Here is a 15,985-nt window from a genome sequence, read left to right on the forward strand (position 1 = left end):
ACCTGCTGGTAAACAACAGTCTCCAAAACAGTGATGTTCTCTAGATGAAGTAGGCATGGAAGCTATATTTCCATTCAGTACTACCTTGGAGAAGCACTCAGGCTGGTCAGAGTGCAACTGGCCTGGACTCAGAACTCTGAAACAACTTATTTCATCTCAAGAAACTTTTGAGTTGAAAATTCCTAGCTCATGGTCACTGCTTTTCTACCCTCTCCCAAAACTACTGAAGATGGAGGAAGCAGGGGTATTCTTCCAGGAGAAAACACTAATGTTTGACACTTCTGCCAGAATGATATATAACGTGCTTTATTTCATGGTTACCTTACTGATATTGAAATACATATGAGGTTGGGAATATTTTAAGGAAGCACGTAAGTATCAATCAGAAGAATTACTCGGAGCCATAAAGAAGCATCTTGGAAATCCCTGATTAAGTTATTAGTTGAATTAAATGGTTTATTTGTGGTATAAAAAGTAAAGATAGCCAACAAGCAAAGTGTCAGGTCTGTGAGACTTCCCAGTGGAATTTTGACAGAGGATGAACTATCTCCAAACAGTGCAACACAAGCACAGCCAGATACTTTAACAAACTGTTGGTCACTGTTGACTTGAGGCAGTTACAGGTAACGAGACTGATGGAGCCAGATCCTTTCAATATCTGAGAATATGCAGAATCAAAGCAAGACCCTTCAGCAGTCTTTAATCTGTACTAGTCCCACAGGGCATGGAGCTGAGCCCTCAGGCACATAGGAGTAAGGAGTGCACTCAAGGGCATTTGCCCAAGAGGAGTGACTGACCAGCCAGCCTGGGAAAAAGCATCTGTCCTGGTGCTCAGGCAATAAATAACAACAGGTCAGTTTATGTGGAAATGTGAGTTTAGACTAAGTTTAGACTATAAGCCTGTAGCAGGTACATAGGAGTGATTCATTACCAGTGCAAGTGCAATATTCCTGTGGTTTAAACAACAGAGAATGCCACACTTCAAAAAAGAAATGTCATACAGTAAAAATGTCTGATTGCAATAGCTCCATGAAAGACTACCTGTCAGGCTCGAGTTTTCTTGCTCAGGGCTTCATGCCTCAAGCGTACAAACACCAGCTAGGCAGAGACTGGAGGTACACCCTAAGCCAGACCTTGCTAGTTCTCATTGCAAAGGGAATGCTAGAGCCTTGGTGGGGCTGCACTGCCCTGGTGTGACAGACCATGGGTATCGTGCAGGCAGTGTTTGGGCAGGATGAACAGATTAAATTCAATTACCATTTCTACCATGGGTTGCGTGACTAATCATTAGCTAATTGTGTCTCTATTTGATGCTTCAGTTTCCCTCTCTGACAGAAGGCCTGCTTTAAAGGGGCTCTCCAAACTGAAAACTGCTATTTAAGAAGTAAGGCACCAAGGATGGAGCTGAGAAGGAAGAACAGCTTAGGCTGCCTGTTCAACAGTGCAGAACTCCAGTGTCTGAGATAGGTGGACTCAAAGGGGGCTTGCATCAGAAATACCTTACACCTGCAGGATGGATTTTGACCTGACTCTATGCACTGCAGAAAATGCTACTTTCAGCCTGTGTTGAGGAGATCAAAATTAATCCTCTAGTTAGAAACAGGGTGATTTGGCTTCATGGTCAATATGCCTTGTATTAGAGGACAAGAGGTAAATTCAGTGAGCTGAGTCAGCAGATTTTTCTTCCTATCCCCAGTATGATCTTCAAGAAAATCTTCTGAAAGTGTAGGCATTCTTCTTAAAAGAAAGACATTGACAAGGCTGCCATTTCTTCCCAGCATATTAGAGTAAAACTTTCTAATCTGAAGTACAATGTATTTTCTGTTAGTTATCTTTAGGTGGCAGTAAGGTAAAAGCATGGAGTAGAAAGTTGAGAGAAATCTCTACTGCATTTTAGAGACCTTTTCCTCATGTACTATGCTAGCCATACCATAGAAAGAGACTTTCTAAAACACTTGCATCTTCAGCAGATATCCAAAAAGTAATTATTACAGTTGGCTTCATCCAGTTCACAGTCAGATGCAAACCTGTTGAATGTCAGTGCTATTAACACAATAACTAGATACTATATTAGTTATGCAGTACTTGACCCAGGAGTCCCTGAGGACAGTGGTAAGGTTCACAGGTAGAGAGACACAAACTCATATGATTCTATCAACAAGATGGAAGTACACTAACCAAAGAAAATTAATAAAAAAAAGCCATAAGAAAAAATAATCCACCAACAAATGAGAAGTCTAAATCAAGTTTAAACAAGGTTTCTATGAATACTTACTAACATGGAAGTTTATAATTTTCTTCATTTACACTTTTCCTGTATGCATCTCCAGCAAAGTCTTTCCTGAAGCTAAAACATAGTGATGTCGTCTCTAATCCACTTTCTGGTAGAAAAAAAAAGCCAGTAGGATAAAACCACACTCAAAGTTTTTATCGAGGAATATAATTAGCTAAGTAACGTGACAGTGTCACATAGTGTGCTAAGGCAAGTATTATGTAGCCAATAAAGGTCTATCTTATACCATTAATATTTACAGTTGGAAGCACGAGATGGCTGCAATCGAAGTGCTGCACCCAGCAAAGGCTAGATGCTGACTTGATACCTTGTTGTCTGACAGTGTGAAACAGTCAAATAGCTACTTACTTCATCACCACTTGACAGCATAATATTAATGCTAGGTAGCAACACATGGCTGTTTTGCAGGAGCTTAGCACCAAATACAGAGAAGAATTTCATGGAACAGTTTTGAGATTGTAGGTCTCGCTTATTAGCAGAGAAGTAGGGATGGAAAGTGCCTGGCACTTACAAAATCAGACAGAAATCAAAATGATCTCTGCTATATCATACACTGCTGACCCACCTAGTACACATCACTGGACAAACAGAGCAGTTTCTTATTCCCACAGAAAGTGGAAGGAGACAGGTCTGAGTTTCAGCACAGGTTGCACCTATGCAAGAGAACCAGGACTTGGGGGCAAGAGGACCAGACCCTTCTACACATTGTCACAGTCAGGAACCACAGCCCACAGAAGGTGGCTGTACTTGTATGTGGTGCTGTTCTCAAAGATCTGATTACAGAAATAAAATTTAAAAAATCTACCTCTAACATCACTAATTAAGAAAGAGATCTTTAATCCCAACTGCTGTGTGCTGAAAAGTGGAGTTTTGAGCAGCTCCAGGTTGTGCACAATTCAGGTTGTGCAACTCAGTTAAAGTTAACTGAGATTACTAATTCAGAACACAGGAGAATCATGGTGAAAAAAATGCACATGGATACATTAGTAAGGAGAAACAACAGTCCACACAGATGGACTTTGGGCTTCCACATTGCAAATTCCTCAGCAACATTTCTATAGTTTTCCTCCCTTATACAGAAAAAAATGGAATGTAGAGTGAGAGAGAAAATATACATGCAAAATTCAGGAAAGCAGAAGTTTGCAGTAGGAATGGTTTAGTTGCCCCCTTGACTTAGCTGTTGATACCCTACATTGTTATTTCCTGCCCCTCTTATCCAAATGCTGTCATTCCCATCAGCTCCATCTGGAGTATCAAGACATCATCCTCCACATGCTGGTCTGATCAGCACCTACGGAATCAATGAAGAAAGCAGTTTTGAAATCCATTCTTCTATCTCATTATTTTAACTACCCTGACTACTAAACTGCTCTTCACCTCTTTTCCTCAGGAACTGTCCTGCCCTCATCTTGAGGGCTGTAGCATCTTTTTATAGTCTTCTTCTGCTTTAGGATTTAATCTACTGACCCCCTTACACCCACTTCACGCTTCCATGAAACAGGATCAGACTTCCTCAAAAGGCCACTACTGTGTGTTCTCCCAAATCCGTGTTCAGGAGTCATTTCTGCAGTGGCGACTACAGGGATACAGTAAACTCAACCCAGCTACAAGCAGGGCAATGACAGAATGTTACTGTTTTCAGCGATAGTCTTGAGTTTAAATATCATCCATTCCTTCCCGCAAGACACTTGCCTGAGAAGGATTTAATCCACCACCAAGATTTACTCATATAGAATCTGCTGCCTCAAAGCTGTAAAGCAGTTATTCCCTGTGCAGAAACACCACCTGATGCACTGCGCTGTCAGACATGTACAAAAATAATTCTATATGATGCCCCAAAGCATTTCCCAAACTGGAAAGGGATGTTGCACCCCAGAGACTGACACCTTTACTAAAACATTTGTCTAGTCAGTGATATAGCAACTATGGGACAAACTCCTCCTCAGCATGGTTTGCCTGGATTTGCACCAGCTATAGATTCTCTCTCTTATCCTTTCAGATTGCAGCAGATGGTGAAGTTCCTACACCAGAGGCTGTCGATAGAATTTTAAAAGGCATCTCATAACAACACATTGGAGCTGCACATTTAATCTGTGCTGCACCCCCAAGATGATCTTAAAAAGAGCTGGAGAACCCTTACAAAAATAGCACTGGCAATTGCTGCAGAAGCGCTATCAAGGAGCCTTCTCAAAGCCCACAGGTTAATGAGAGCTGGCCTCCCAAACTGCCACCCAGGTCGCTTCTCTCTGTGTAACCAACACTGCTGTCTAAGATAAAAGGCATTTAATACTTTGTCCTGTGAGATACTAGTCCAGCAAAATATCTGATGGAGATTTTAAGGGCCTACTTATGTACTTCTGTCTCTTTTGGGTCCATGGCTCATGTACAGTACAGTGGCCAAAACCAGAAATATTATTCCATCTGCCTAAGACAGACCATCCAGACATATTAAACACCACTTTTTCATAGCTGGACCACTTTCATTGAACAGTTAATAAAAGTCAGACATCAATACCACAAGTAGTTAAAAAAAATTACAGTTACTGTATGTAGCCTGTTCTTTAAAGGTTAATTTCTAAAAGTTAGCTTCCGAGTTGGAAAAGCTACTTGGCCGAAAGGCTAATATTGTCAATAGAAGGCCACATAAGCTGAACATTACTGCATTGAGGAAGGAGCCAATTGTTTTGATTTAAACACAGCACTGTTTAAAGTGATCTAGTAATGGTCCTGGAATCTAATGTGGGGAGGAGGAGGTCTGGGTATGCCAATCTGACTGGAAGATCAAGACTAATGTGAACAAAACCCATGTTTAACCAAAGTCCGCTTTACAATTTAGTTGCAACACTTCAGAGAGCTCCGTCTCCAACCTCCAATTTCTTGCTCCACTATAATTAGAACAAACTTCCTCGTTAACTTCCGTAGTGTCACAACAGTGCAGCTTCATGTGCCAGGAGGGAGGCTGTCAGAATTTCTTAATGAGGTACGTTCCTTGCAAGCCCAGCTAAATCCTATACTTCAATCATCTCCAACTTCTTCATTTTCTCACAGAATACCAGAGATGTAATTCTTCCTTGATAGCAAAGATTGCATTTTTCTGATGTATAACTGGTCAAGTCAGATGATCAATTTATCATTATAGCAGCTAACATGAATTCTCTCTCCACTTTTGCTTTGATTTCAAGAACTGTCAGAAAACTAAAAGTTGACATTTTCCAGGAAGAAATCAATTAAAACTGCCATGTGTCAACTAAGACAAACTATTCAAACTACATTTTATAAAAAATATATATACTATATAGAGGTCATTGCGAATGTAATTTCTTCAGAGACATTTTAAGAAAATATTCAGACAATAATCCAACAGATAATGGAAAAATAAAAAAAAATAAATTACTTACAATCTTTCTTCTTCAAGGTGAACTGCCTATATGTATTATACTGTGGATATTCTGCACACATCAGAAGTTTTTTCTTCAGCAGTATCCACAGGAGTATGTACAGGACTTGGGGTCTCATTCAGGCCCTCCACCAATGGGATTGTATTTTCCTGCAGATATCAGGAAAACAACTCAGAGGTTGATGGTAAAAACAGCAATGGCAATGATGGAGTTTCAAGATGATCTACAACTCTTTATGTCATATAGAGAGATTTTTCAGAGGACTGCAGAGGTAGGTGGGGGACAACAGGATAGCCTCCTCTTAGTCAACATGGTGTCAGGGAGAAGTTCCTAAGATGAGGAGGAAAAAAGCAGTCATGCTTGCCTTGGGGTGTTACTTTGCATACAGAAGGCACCACAGCCAATATGTGGCAACTGTAGGCCATCCTGAACTGGACCTGAAGTCTTTCTAGGTCTGTTTTTTCCTCCTGCTTTCTGCTTATCAATTTCTGAGAATTCACTTTTCTTACCAGATAATCCTGAAACTTGTTAAGCACCAGGTTTACAATACAGCAAATACTGCACCTTTCAGAAATTACTTTCTTCACACATGGGGACAAGAAGAATGTCTGTGCAATGCAACTGCCACTTTTGAAGCCCACAAGATGAACTGGAGAGTTGTGAGGTGTGTAGAAGGGAAAAGCAGTGGTGGTCTTGCTGGTGATAAACAGTAGGAAATCAGTTAAGGTGCACTAAGTGCTGCTTCCTTTGTTGCCACAGGTACTAAAGTAGAAAGCAGTAAATTATTCAAGTACCTGAAAAATAACTGTGTATAGACACACCCAAAGATCAGTGCCCACATGGGTGACAGCATGAAGTAGGAAAACAGGGTAAACCATTAAAGGATAAAGCAGTTAAAGGAAATAGGTGACGCGTATAAAATCTTTAAAACAGTTTGCCATTTCCAGTGGCCTGTGCAGTGTTTAGATCAGCTGGACATGAATCTGTTCTCCTTAAATTAGTCCAAAATGTATTATAAGTTCAACTCAACAGCCCAACATACAGGTCAACACAGCTCTTGCGACCTAGTGGCTGGTGTTTAGGACAAGCAGAGCAGCTACCTCTTATAAATGATGTGAGGGAGAGGAACAGTTGATGACTTGCAAAGATGAAAAAAGAAAATCACAGAAAATGGGGGTTCATGTGCCACCCAATTTTTATTAGAACAAAGTCAATCTATAGATTTATGGCCACTTTACTGCTGTTGAAAATAAACTGTTGTTTCACAGGGGTTATCAGTGCATCTCATAATAACAGATTTGTATATGACTGACTAGATTTCTTCTTGAACTACCCAAATTCATATATGAATTCAGCCTTCAACAGAAAAAAATTCTGATAAGAATGGCAGTAAATCCTCTATGAAATAAACTCAGCACATCTATGGGCTTTTTAATCAAGTAAATGGCTTTTCTTTGGCTGCTCACTATTATCCCTATATGCCCCCAAACCTTTCAAAGAAATTCTGACATGGATTAGGACTACTCAAGCCAATCAGCCCTCATTGCTATAGCAAATGGTTTTGATTTGGGGGCAGTAAATCTGGATGGCATGGATCAGATGTTCTTATCGGGAATGAAGTGATAACCTTGTGAGTGGTGTCAGGACTCAGGATCCTGAGACTTTGCCAGCGAAAGCTCCGGTGCTCAAGAGCAGCTGCAGAATTCCCAGAAAGCCCCGCACGTGGTGGAGAAGGGAATTCTCCAGGGTTTGACAATCCGTGTATTTTAAATCTTGTGTTGATGTCTCTGTCTGGCAAGGAATCCAGAATGAAGCACAGTTCTATGCGAGTGCTGAAATGAAAGCTGGCTAATTCTTAATGCCCAGCAACAGAGGAATGCTGCTGCTTTCAGAGCATGTCGCGCCTTTCACATCCCAAAGACACATCCAAACCACACTTCCCCACGCACAGCTCGTGCCCACGCAGCAGCGTCCCGAGGAAGAACACCCTGCTTCTCTCACACCTGCAGGGATTTCTCCACCAGCACCGCAGTTTGCTCTTCTCTCTCCCTGATCTGGCTCAGCCTTGGTGTCCCTGGCCTTGCTTCTCATCCCTGTAATGACACAAAGCAGGATTAGATCAGCAAAGTCATGCTGAGGTAAAACTCACTGGGGGAAGAGGCCCGGTGTGTTTGGCTGGCTTCCTCTCTGTGCAATTCCACTTGCCTTTGACACTTGGCACACATGGAAACGTTCATATATAGCAAATCCCTAATGTTCTCTCTTATAAAATAACCATTTCGGGGACAGCTTGTTTAAAGATAAGCATACATATACTGGATTGATAAATGCCTCTGAGCTTTGACTTGTGAACTGGGCCTTCCTTATCCAAACTGTTCATCTACAAAGCAGATCAAGGAACCAAAGTGGAACAATAAATCTATTTCAATAACCAAATGAAAAGCAAAACTCAGTCCTACAATGGAGTTTCACTCTATCCAATGATTTATTTTCTCTAATCTAAATATTTAAAATAATTTAAATTTAATAATTTAATAATTTAAAAAAATTTATCAACTTTGAAATGAAACTGCCAGTGAAAAGCCAAAAGACTTGACTTCAAAAAAAGACAGATTTTTTTTTTCCTGCATTTCTTCCTGTCTTTGCAGATGAAACTGTTCACTACGTGAAAACTAAATTCGGTAATATTTTTTCTTTCTTTTTTTTTTAATTTTGCCAAAATACATTTATCTTGCTCCAGCTGACATTCAAAGACATATAAATAGAACATGCTACATAAAATAACTTAGTGAGAAGCAGATAGCTCTTCTAGTGTCAGCAGACTTCATTTTGTTGGTATTACCATGGGACATGACATCATCTTGCCATCAGCATCCATTACCACTAAGGATACGGCTTTTACTGACAGCTCCTCTATATTAGGGGCAGGGGAACTTTCACAACTGCTCTGTCACCAATTACCTTTTAAACAGGCTCATAAGATAATTCAGGTTGGAAGAGCCCTCAGGAGTTCTCACAGTCCAGCTTCCTGCTCAAAGTGTAATGACAATCTCTAAGGTATTGCCCAGTCAGTTAATTAACCCTCCTTCATTTACCCTACATATATTTAATTATTCATAAGCAGTGCTGAAGTTACATTCAGAAATAGCTGTGATCACCATGTGGTATTTATTAGCAAGAATTCTTTCTGAAAGGCTATCACAGTGTTTGAGGGTCTCATAGGCTTCCTTGACAGAAAAGGTTTTCAGCAAAAAAATCCAGTAACTTGTTTCTCTTCACAAGCTTCCAGCAGTCTTGTGGCTTTTGGGGGGTTTTTTGGGGTTTTTTTTTGTGCTGACACAAAATAGTTTGTCTTGCTCTGTTCTTTCCTTTCCTAGGCTTTCCTCTTCTGCTTTTGTATCTCTAGGCCACAGAACATCTCTTGTGTGGGTCTCTGCCACAGCTTTGTGATAAAGACACCAAAAAATTGTATCTTGCCATGTACCAACCAGTCAGTTCAATAACCAGATCTTAACTAGTTAATGTCAGGAAGGGAACAGCAGCCTGTGTGATCCATCGAGGGGGGAAGCAACAGGCAAGGACTTACCAGAAAAGCCTGAAAGAGTGATATGGGACCTTTAATTTCAAACTGCATTTTTAAAGCCTGCTCCCTACCATTACGCAAAGTACACGGTAGGGGCAGTGACAGAAACCCCTTTTTCCACTGTCTCAGCAGCACTATGTTCCTAAAAATGCTGCTCAATTCTTTTCTTTTTGGAATCACCTGTTACAATCTAGTCTATCATCATCATCAAATATGCAACGAACAGACTCTGAGATGACAGGGGACAGAACTTTTCAGATTTTTTTTCTAGATCAGCCAGCTGATTTTCCAAATTAATTTAACTGTTCAGCCATTAATTACTAAAGAAACAGTTGATTTTGATGAGACCAGACTGCAGAGCCTTCTGGCAACTCTTGTTAGCAGTTCAGTGCAACTGCTAAGGGGGCCACCTATATTGTAAACTTCAGCAGTGAGCTGTGGGCTGATAAACCAGGGGACAGCACTTGAATGGTGGAGGGGTTTTGATCAATAGAATCTACCTAAAAAGATGAAGAAAGGGCCCTTTTTTTCATATTTAAAAATTACGAGCAACATAAACACAGAAATAAAGTTAGCTTATGTCCTTGCTCATGGTAAAAACCCCAGCTGTCTAGATATCAATCAGTGGAGTAACTTCTTTTACATAGTGGTTCAGGATGGGTAAGGTTTCTGTTATAAATAACTCTTGCAAAATGAAAAAAAGCCCTGTTATGATTATTTTAAATTGAGAATGAGGTTTAGATATGTGACTGCATTTTAACAAGTTACAGGCTTTTTTTCCTCCCCCATTCTTTGCATAAAATTTTTCTTTTAGAAATCAAATTATTTTGAAGGATATCTTAAATGAAAATACCTCCATAGATACAGACATGCTGACAACAGGAATGGAAAGAGCATAGACTAGAAAGCAGGAGAATAAGTTCAGATATTTCACATACCAGAGACAAGGCAATACCATCCAGTTGCCTATGGTACTGAATTTCTTTCACAAATATTCTGTTCAACCCTAGGATAGACTTAAGTTCATCTATCTCAGTCCTCAGTTTCCCAGACCAGACAATGAAAATATAAGACAGCTTCTGAGATCAAAAAATTGCATTAAAAATTTGCAGCATTTCTGAGAGAAGAGGAACAAGGGTCATAGTTTAACAGAGTACTATGATCTCAAATACATCTGTAACACCATCCAAAGGCAAAATGACCTTCCCAATCCAATACTATTTAATAGACCAACATGTCTTATGCCACCTTGTTTTACAGTTGGATTCATGTGGTCTGTCACCTGCATTAGATTATTTCTATAGGGAAAAATGTTTTTAAAATAATAGGGACCATATATTTAGCCATCAAGGACAGAGGAAAACATCCTAGTTGATCATATATATCCCCTAGAGAGAATCCCTGAGTCAAACTTGCTTTTACTATTATAGTGGGACCTTTTACATCAGTGTGGAGCTGGAGAGAGTTAAAAAGATGAAGGATTGTTTTAACGTTTTCCCTCTGGCATTGTTGATCTCCTGCAAAGGCAGGAGTCCAAGTACACACACCAGCAGTACCCACTTTCCAGTGCACCCATCGCTGAATGCAGGATTGTCATTGTTCTCTGGACTGTAACTGCCCTTCCTTAAAAGTGACGAGTAAGCAGGTCACTAAAATACCCTGTAATATGGAGCATCTAACTGGGAAATGGGCTTTGACCTGCTGTTTTCCATTTCTAAATATTTTAGGATTTGAAAGTTCAGCCTGAAGCACACATTCATCTCGGGCAGTTCAGCTGTCACTCACAATACAAATCAAAAGATGACGGATGGCAGAATCTGCCCAGAAGTTCAATTCCTGCTGGGGTCATTCTGTCCATAGTGACCACTTTTCCACACTAACCACATCACTTTTTTGGCTCACCTCACCATAAGCATTTTTTACACATGAAAGCATATACATAGATGTGCATAAACCGTTCATGTACCAACTATAAAGTTTCTCTGGTCTAAAGCTTTTCAATTGATAAATTTGTTTATGTGCACTCTGCCTTCTGACATTATTACCTTTCCCACTGCCACATGAAAACTCAAAAAAAATTAAAAAAATCAGAGCATCCTTACATTCATCCTGTATTGTGCTGCTTGTGTTTCTGTAGATGAAGCTATGAAGCCTGTATGTGGAAGAAGAGCTGGATGAATATTTTATAACATATTTGTGTAAATGTACTGATTAATTTCTCATGCAATAGATTTTACTGTGCTCCCATGCAGCCTTTATACATATATCATGCAAACAACCCTATAGAAAAGTTTACTGGCAGGAATGCCTGTAGAAATAGTACATTTTACAAAAATATTTAAGTAAGCAAATTTTCTATATGTAATCTATATATATAAATATAAGTATATATAATCTATACATATAAGTGTATATATATATGTTTGGGTTTTTTTCACATAAAATTGACTCCTCCAGCGTGAGAAATAGAAATGTGGCTGAATATATATCCAGTCAAATTAGCTCATGTTTAACTTGCAGTAGCAAAGACCAGCAAGAACATGTTCACAACCAAACCAGGAATAATGTATTATTATTTAAGTGAATAAACAAATAATTGCTGAATTACTACTATAGTCTGCAGACATATTAACTTACAAGTTATTTTCAAGGTAAGGAAGCTGTCAAAAGAAATGGGTCATTGCATGAAATTCATCCAGCTCTGCCTTGAATACTAAACATCCAGCACCACGTGTGTAACTTTCTAGAGTCCAAAGAACAAAATCTGGAGGGGCTAATGTACTTCTCTACTGGTCCAGCAGTAGCTTGTCTGTGCAGAGCCCTGTCCATAGAGTGTTTTTTCTTTTTCTTCCATGGTAGCTCAAGTGTGTCTCAGTATTCTCTTGACGGAAATTATATTGCAATTATTTCAATCCTTCCAGTTGACAACTGACTTGATCTCGAACATATTCACCTCCATTGGCTCAGTAACGCTGGCCTTGTTATTGATCCTCTTCTTGGCAGTTGTGGTTTCAGTCATCGCTGCCAATAAACGGGCGACTCAAGGGACCTACAGCCCCAGTCGGCAGGAAAAGGAGGGATCCCGGGTGGAGATGTGGAACATGGTGCAGCCACCGCCAATGGAAAGACTGATTTAGAAGACAGCAAAAGCACTCCTTCACCCTGGAAGATGGCTGAAAGGGGACAGTGTACATATGTTAGATATATTAATTTTCATTCTGATATCAGGAATGCTCGGTATAAATATTACGATGACTTTGGGCTTTCAGTATTTTCCTTTTAAGTTCAATAACACGAAAATTCTTTTAGCGTTTAAGTGACCAATGACATTTATCATTGCTTTGGACCAACCCGTCCGAGGACAATTTTTATTTGCACTAGCAACTCCAGCCTTGATAATCAGCAGTAGGCATTACAGACAGTAATGGCTCGTGGGATACATGTAAGTGCCTGTCTTGGACACGACACGGATAACAGCTCCTCATTTGTGCTCTTCTCTGACTGCCTAGGAATCACTGCTGCAGAAGCTGATGCAGACAAATCAACCAAGCCTGTACAATAAAGACATTGTAATTCTGTTATCAAAGGGTTTAGTACTATAGCCGTGTCTCAGCATATCTACTTTCATCTGTTAATCAGGGATTAAAATGAAGCTGTGCGAAAACTCTCCAAAATAAATGCTTCAAATTTAATTTTCTTTCCTCCAGTTCTTTCACTTTATCTGCCATCCCTCCACCTTCTACCGAAATGAAGGTGAAACGAATTTCAGTTTCCACAAAAGCACATATTTCTCTGAGTATAAATGACTGTATCCTAAAAAATCCAGTGGGCACAACCCAACTTCTTAGGAGACATGGAGTCTAAACATCCTAAACAAATTGTGTGCATCCACACTACTGCCTTTTTCCCATTACAATATTACCTGATGGTCCCTTTTAGAAAATTATCGCTTCTCACATTGCAAACATACACTGGCTGCCAAAAAGCATGCTCAGAAACATTCCCCAAAGCTCATGGAGAATAGCAGGAAAGAGACAGAAGTAGCCTACAGGTAAAGCACTGGCTTGAAAATAATTACAACAAAGTTGGTGCTTCTCCTGACGCTCAGACTTTTCATATGATCATGGGAAAATAAATTTTTATGTCTCAATTTTCCTCTTTTAAAAGAGATAATCCCATTTAACTACCTCATAAACCTCAGCAGCACAAGGGTTTCTTTGTCAAAAAAGAAACAAACGCATAAAATGTAATGGAGAAGCTTGTAAGCTTGTAATGGGATAGACATTTACATAGATGTAATATAAATTACGTTGACATATAATGTAATGAAATAGACATTTGAAAATGTAGGTTAATGGTTGGACTCAATGGTCTTAGAAGCGTTTTCCAGCCTTAACAATTGTACCAAAAATATGTGCCAAAACCACACCCAAGTTAAAGGGGTTTTTTGGAATGTAGGGACAAATTTTAGCCATAACTCGTGCAGGTTATTTTCAGATGTAGTCAAGAAATTAATGTATAAACATTGTTCCCACACAAACTGAACCCACAATAAAGAGGTGACAGAGCAGAAGGTCCATGATGGCATTTCCTTCCCCCTACACTTCAGCTTACATGTTCCTGCAGTTGTGAAACATCCCAGACAGACACACCAAACCCCAGATGATTATTCCAGGAGTTGCATAATAGAGTATGCACATTCAGTATCCAAGAATTTAACTCATCTTTTTAATTAATGATCAATTCATAATTCATTTTGAATGAGCCCCTTAAGGGATTACTGAAGATCAATGCCACTCAAATTTATTTTTGTATTAGATGAATAGCAGTAACTACGATAGTAAGCACACTCAGGATTTTTTGCAGTCCTCACCAATATCTTTCAAAACAAGGGCCTACAGAAAATGTAAGTAGATGGTTGGATTCAAGCCAAGTTAAAAGGACAAAATGTAGTCACAGCGCAAATGCACAACAGATTTTATTGTAGCCCAATTTACAGCTTTACTACTGAAGCTTATTATATTAAATGCAATCGTTGTTGTACAGCTGCAGTCTAAATTCAGAGAGTTCAAATGACAACTAAGGATGGAAAAATAAGTTACTAAAATTATGATAAGAGATAGCAGAAATTCAGGGTAGATCTTTTTCAAAACATAGCTTCATGTCGTTAGGGACACAGTAGGTTTTAATTGAAACTTTTGATTTAACCCAGCTTTTGCCCTATGAGACACTGCTGAGGCATAATAAAGAATAACATAGTTAGGTGTGATCATTTCTAGAAAGGTTCACAAACATTGGGGAAAAAAGATTAAATTAACTCAAAGAGTGTACAGTTTGAAGTAGAAAACAATGTGTAAGGATGAGAGACCACAAGCGAAGCAGGAGTGATTACTGTGGACTCAAACACATGGCTTTTGCCTCACACAAAAAAGCTGTGAGAGACCCAAAGGCAAGGCCAACTCTGCCTAGAAAGTGGCCAAGTGGGAAGAGACACGGGAAGCTGTGACAACCTGAGGGCAAGCAGTGAGTGAGTAAAGAGGAGATGGGGAGTGCCTGGGGACAGCAAGCTCTGAACACCAGGGCAAATCTAGAATTAGGCACAAGCAGCAGAAGCAGCATTGAACTAGTAAATTGGATACAAAGAAGATGCTTCCACACACCTGCTTTATGTTCTTGGTATTTTGGTCAATAAGCTCAAAGGAGAAAAAGAATTGATAGAGATCTCAGGGAATAGCAGAGATGAAGAAAGAAAACCAGAAATTAAGTAACGTCAGAAATAGCAGTAAAATGGTTATAATAAAGATCTGACTTTGAAGTTTGCCCTTCTTTGAACTGGATGACATCAGCAGGTCCCTTCCAGGTTAAATTATTATGTGATTCAAAGGAAAAGGACAAAAGAGAGAAGGTAGCTGAAGATGGAGGCAGTCTGAATGGAACTTGAAGGAAAGCATTATTGTTCACAGGGAAAGATAGAGCAAGAATAAGGGAGTAGATGGAGAGTAAATCTGCTCTTCTCGATGGTTTGACTTTCTAGATGAAGTTTTGGAGACAGTAGAAAAACACTTTGCACAGAGGTAGTAAAATACACCAGGAAGTGTTGCCGCAGATAGAATCTGTAGGGCTGAGCAAGAAACCCAGGAGCATGTACAGAGCAAGGAAATGGCAGAGAAGATGAAAGCCTGAAGACTTTTTATACAGACCAAAGAGAGTTTTGGAGGAATGTGATCCTAGAGAATTAAAAAGACACCCATAAAAGCACAAAAAAGGGAAAAATCTCACAGTGAAATACGAGCGTGGTTTGTAGAAGGTAAGTCAAGGAGACAGAAGGCGGGGGAAAACCTTTAAACTAAGATTAGAGTAAGTTGTGATTGCTGTCAGCCTCAGCGGAGAGGAAGCGATAAAAATAAGAGTGGTGGAAATTCACAGAAAAATGAGAGAAGAAAAGGAAATGAAAGTGAATGGCACTTGAGGGAGGTGGAGGCAAACGCTGGATTGCAGCAAAGGTGAAGCTGGACCTTCACATCAGTGAGACCACAGGAAAGGGAGGGAGGATGACGGTGAGTTAGGAATGAGAATTGCCTACCGAAGCAGATCTGTGTAAGATAACCTAAAGGGAGCACGTTTTACTTCAAATAGGGATTAAAATGTGAAATATTCAAAACTCTATTTATGATCTTATATGAAACAAACAGGAAAAGGCCCAGAAGGCAA

At 39.6% G+C, this 15,985-nt stretch overlaps 1 protein-coding gene across 2 annotated transcripts in view; it reads left to right on the plus strand.

The window, feature by feature from the left end:
- The window catches only part of CRB1 (crumbs cell polarity complex component 1), a 97,211-nt gene extending 83,601 nt beyond the window's left edge, over nucleotides 1-13,610 (plus strand). Inside the window, exon 12 of one of the 2 annotated variants that reach the window (XM_027671941.1) lies at nucleotides 12,196-13,610. In XM_027671941.1, the coding sequence (XP_027527742.1) occupies nucleotides 12,196-12,411 (216 nt within the window). In that variant the 3' untranslated portion in view covers nucleotides 12,412-13,610. The remainder of the gene's footprint in view (nucleotides 1-12,195) is intronic. The other variant, XM_027671942.1, reaches the window with a different exon arrangement.
- Nucleotides 13,611-15,985: the final 2,375 nt, after the last annotated feature.

Source organism: Neopelma chrysocephalum, unplaced genomic scaffold (genome assembly GCF_003984885.1).
Source record: "Neopelma chrysocephalum unplaced genomic scaffold, ASM398488v2 Primary Assembly neopelma1_97222, whole genome shotgun sequence".
Lineage (NCBI taxonomy): Eukaryota > Metazoa > Chordata > Aves > Passeriformes > Pipridae > Neopelma > Neopelma chrysocephalum.